Source organism: Vidua macroura, chromosome 2 (genome assembly GCF_024509145.1).
Source record: "Vidua macroura isolate BioBank_ID:100142 chromosome 2, ASM2450914v1, whole genome shotgun sequence".
NCBI classification, from domain to species: domain Eukaryota; kingdom Metazoa; phylum Chordata; class Aves; order Passeriformes; family Viduidae; genus Vidua; species Vidua macroura.
In genome coordinates this window covers 41,408,723-41,412,189 of record NC_071572.1, presented here as the reverse complement: position 1 = coordinate 41,412,189, position 3,467 = coordinate 41,408,723, and the positions used below count along the sequence as shown (strand labels likewise).

Below are 3,467 nucleotides of genomic sequence, written 5' to 3'. Positions count from 1 at the left end.
GAGAATACTCTTCTGTCAAAGCAAAGCTCTGTTTCAGTTCAGCTAAATAATAAATAGATAATTATCACTCAGACAAAAAAGTCTGATTTAACCTTAGATAATATTGCAATCCTTGAGCAGTCTCGCAATATTTTTATTCCCTTTGAAAGGCATTCCTTTTTTTTTTTTTTTTCTTTTTTTTTCTGGTTAAAACTGAATCGACCGTGGGCAAAGTAACTAACAGAGTTTTCCATCCGAGACCTAACATTTCCACAGAGATATACAAATTTACAGTCTGAGGGTGAGACTTAATTAGTGGTGGGGAGGGGGGAGACACACGGGGTCCGAGTCACGCGTCTTATCCTATGGAAATCATGACCCGCGCTTCTCAGCATCCCGTAGCAGCGGAAGGCAGAAACCCACGCGGGACGGGCAGCATCCCACACTGCCGACATCCTTTTTTGCGTGTATCCCACGAGGGGCTACGAACCAAGAACAGAGCCACCCTGTCCCTTCCCGGGGCCGCACCTGGCACTGCCGTGCTGAGCCGGGGCCTCACTATCCCCCAGCCACCCCCGTCTCTCCTGTCGGTGGCGGGATGCTACAGCGGGACTGTTCTGAGTAAGCACCGCGCGGGGCGCGAGGAGCCAGGGAGGGGAAAGCCGGATCCGGCGGACGGGCGTTACACCCCGTGTCTGTCCCGAACACACACTTTGGGGGGCAGGACGGATAGGTTATTTCTTTTTTTTTTTCTTCTTCTTTTTTTTCTTTCCTCTTTTTTTTCCTCTTCTGTTTCAGCTGGGCTATTTGCACAGACCGCATGCAACACACACAAGCTCTACCCGGGGCAGCGGGCGGGGGACGCGCAACAGGTCGGCCACCGCCCCAGCGCTCCCCCATTGCCTGCCCCGGTCACCCTCCGCGGTCCCGGCGGTGGCTCGCCCCGCTCCCCGTCCGCACGTATGCGCCGGCAGCCATCCAGACGGGCACCGGAGCTCTGCGCGGGCATCCTCCCGCTGCGGGTCATAGGGCCGCGGCGTAGGCTGCGGGATAAGGGTCCAGCTGGGGCTTGCCCATGCCCGGCAGGAGGATGTAGGCCAGCGGCGGCTGCAGCCCCGGGCCGGGCCAGGCGCTGCAGTTGCAGGGGATCATGTAGCCCGGGTTACCGGGCGACGGGTGCGAGTGCGTGTGCCCCCCGGCGGCGGCCGCGGCGGCGGCGGCAGCAGCGGCGGCCCCATGGAAGGCGCCCGCCCCGCCGGCGCCGGGATAGCCCAGCGAGGAGGCGTAGGGCAATCCGGAGCCCGAGGAAGAGGAGGAGGATGAGATCTCGGCCATTTTGGAGCCCAGGTCCAGCAGGGAATAGGGGCTGCTGGCGGCGGCCGCGGCGGCGGCGGCGGCCGCGGCGGCGGCCGACTGGGGAAAGAAGACGCGAGCGGCGGCAGCGGCGGCGGCGGCTGCCGCCTTCTCGGGGTTGGCCAGGAGCGACTCGGGCACCAGCCCGCCGGCTGCGCCGGCATGCAGCCCGCCCGCCTTCAGCCCGTGCGGGTGCTCGTGGTCCGCCACGCCGCCCAGCCCGTAGGGCACGGGGAAGGCAAACTTGTCCTTCTTGAGCAGCGTCTTGGGCTTCCGCCGCGGCCGGTACTTGTAGTCGGGGTGCTCCTTCATGTGCATGGCCCGCAGCCGCTTGGCCTCGTCGATGAAGGGCCGCTTCTCCGACTCGGTCAGCAGCTTCCACTCAGCGCCCAGGCGCTTGCTGATCTCCGAGTTGTGCATCTTGGGGTTCTCCTGGGCCATCTTTCGTCGCTGCGCCCGCGACCACACCATGAAGGCGTTCATCGGCCTCTTGACGTGATCCACCGGCTTGGACATGGTGTCCCCCCGCCGCCCCGGCGAGCCGCCGCCCGCCCCGCACTGGCGGCCGCCTCCTCCGGGATTGTCTCCCGCCTCCTCCTCCTCCTCGCCCCCACCGCGGTCCGCTCCTCCAAAAGCAATCTCGGCGGGTGCCTAGGCGCGGCGGCACCGACTCCCGAGGGTGCGGGGCGGTGGCACCCGGTGGCCCCGCTCCGGGCGCGGGGCGCTGCCGAGCGGCGGCGGCGCCTCCCCGTCAGGGCGCCGCGGCGGGCAGCTCGGGCGGGACGGCCTCCGTTCCCCGCCTGGGCCTCGGAGCCTCTCTCCCACCGCCGATCTCCGGTCTAGGGCTTTTCCTCGGAACACCCCGCAGGCGACAGCGGCCGGAGTCCAGACGGGACCGTAGAGAAGTCTCGACGGCGAGGGCAGGATCCGGCAGCAGGCGAGCGGCGTGGGGCGTGAGGGTCCTCGCTTCGCCACGGACGCGATGCTGCTCGGCAGTCTCCGGTGTGCGGCGGCAAGCCCTGGACGGGGCGGCGGTCAGAGCCCGCCCGGTGCCATCGCCGCCCGCGGAGCTCGGAGGACAGCCCGCCGCGGCGCGTTGCGGGGCCGGGCGGGACGGGGTCCGCGGCGGCTCGGGCCCCAGGGGGCGCGGGCCGCCCCGCTCACAGCCGCCCCGCTCCGCCCGCGGGGGCGCGGCTAGCAGCCCGCTCCTCGCACATACTCGCCGGGCGCCGTTCGCAAGCGGCCGCCGGGCGCCGCGTGCCTCCCGGTTCGCGCCGCCGGACAAACTTCGCCAAGTTTCGGCGGGATACGGGGCGCTCCGCCTGCCGCGCGGCTCCCCCTTCTCCGGCAGCCGCCAGGTCTCTCTGGGTTTTCTTGGCCGCCGACTCGGAGGGGCGGCGGGGCGGGCGGGAGCGGCGAGGGGCGGAGGGAGAAGGAGGCGGCGGAGGCGGGGGACACACCTAATTAAAATCCTCGGCGGTCCGCGCCCGGCGGGCCGCCGGCCGGGCTACAAGGCGGGCGGCGGGGGCTCGCAGCCGGCGCGGCCGCCCCCTCCTCTCGCCCCGTCGGCGCGGCCTCAGGCAACGCGCGCGCCCCGCGTGCCCCCGCGCCGCGCGCCGCCCTATATGCCCGCACGCGGCCTGCGCGCCGCCGGCGGGGTGGGGGGCGGGGCCCCCGTCGGGAGGGGCGGGGCCGCGGTTCGCCACGCCCCCTTGACGGGCCCGGCAGCGCGGGGAGGGGTCGGGCGCCGCGCATGCGGAGTGATTTGGGTTTTTTGGGGTTTTCCCTGCCCGGGGCCGGTGCTGCCGGAGGGGAGAGGCTGAAGCCCTGGAAAGCATCCCTGGGTGCGGGAGCGGGCACCGCAAAAAAAAAAAATCCACGCGTCTTTTCCTGGCCGCTCGGGACGCCGCTTCACGGTGCCCCCAGCCCGAGCTGTCCGACCGTGTTCTTCACCTCCTGTCAGTCAGGGTGAACTTGCTCACCTTGTTTGTGCTTCGGCGGGTCGGTTTTGACTTACCCGTGTGGTATGTGGAAGCGCCGACTCCAATAAACCATTAACTCTTTCCCGCGCTGCCATCAGGCTAGGCTTTGCCCGGGACGGCTCCGCCGCCCTTTTAAGGAAAAGCCGGAACCGG

General features: G+C 68.5%; 1 protein-coding gene across 1 annotated transcript in view; it reads right to left on the bottom strand.

Moving 5' to 3' along the window:
* The window catches only part of SOX21 (SRY-box transcription factor 21), a 3,186-nt gene extending 1,323 nt beyond the window's left edge, over positions 1-1,863 (bottom strand). Inside the window, exon 1 of the mRNA XM_053971739.1 lies at positions 1-1,863. This exon is cut by the window's left edge and continues 1,323 nt beyond it. Within this exon, the coding sequence (XP_053827714.1) occupies positions 1,003-1,848 (846 nt within the window). The 5' untranslated portion in view covers positions 1,849-1,863 and the 3' untranslated portion in view covers positions 1-1,002.
* Between the last annotated feature and the right edge of the window lie 1,604 nt (positions 1,864-3,467).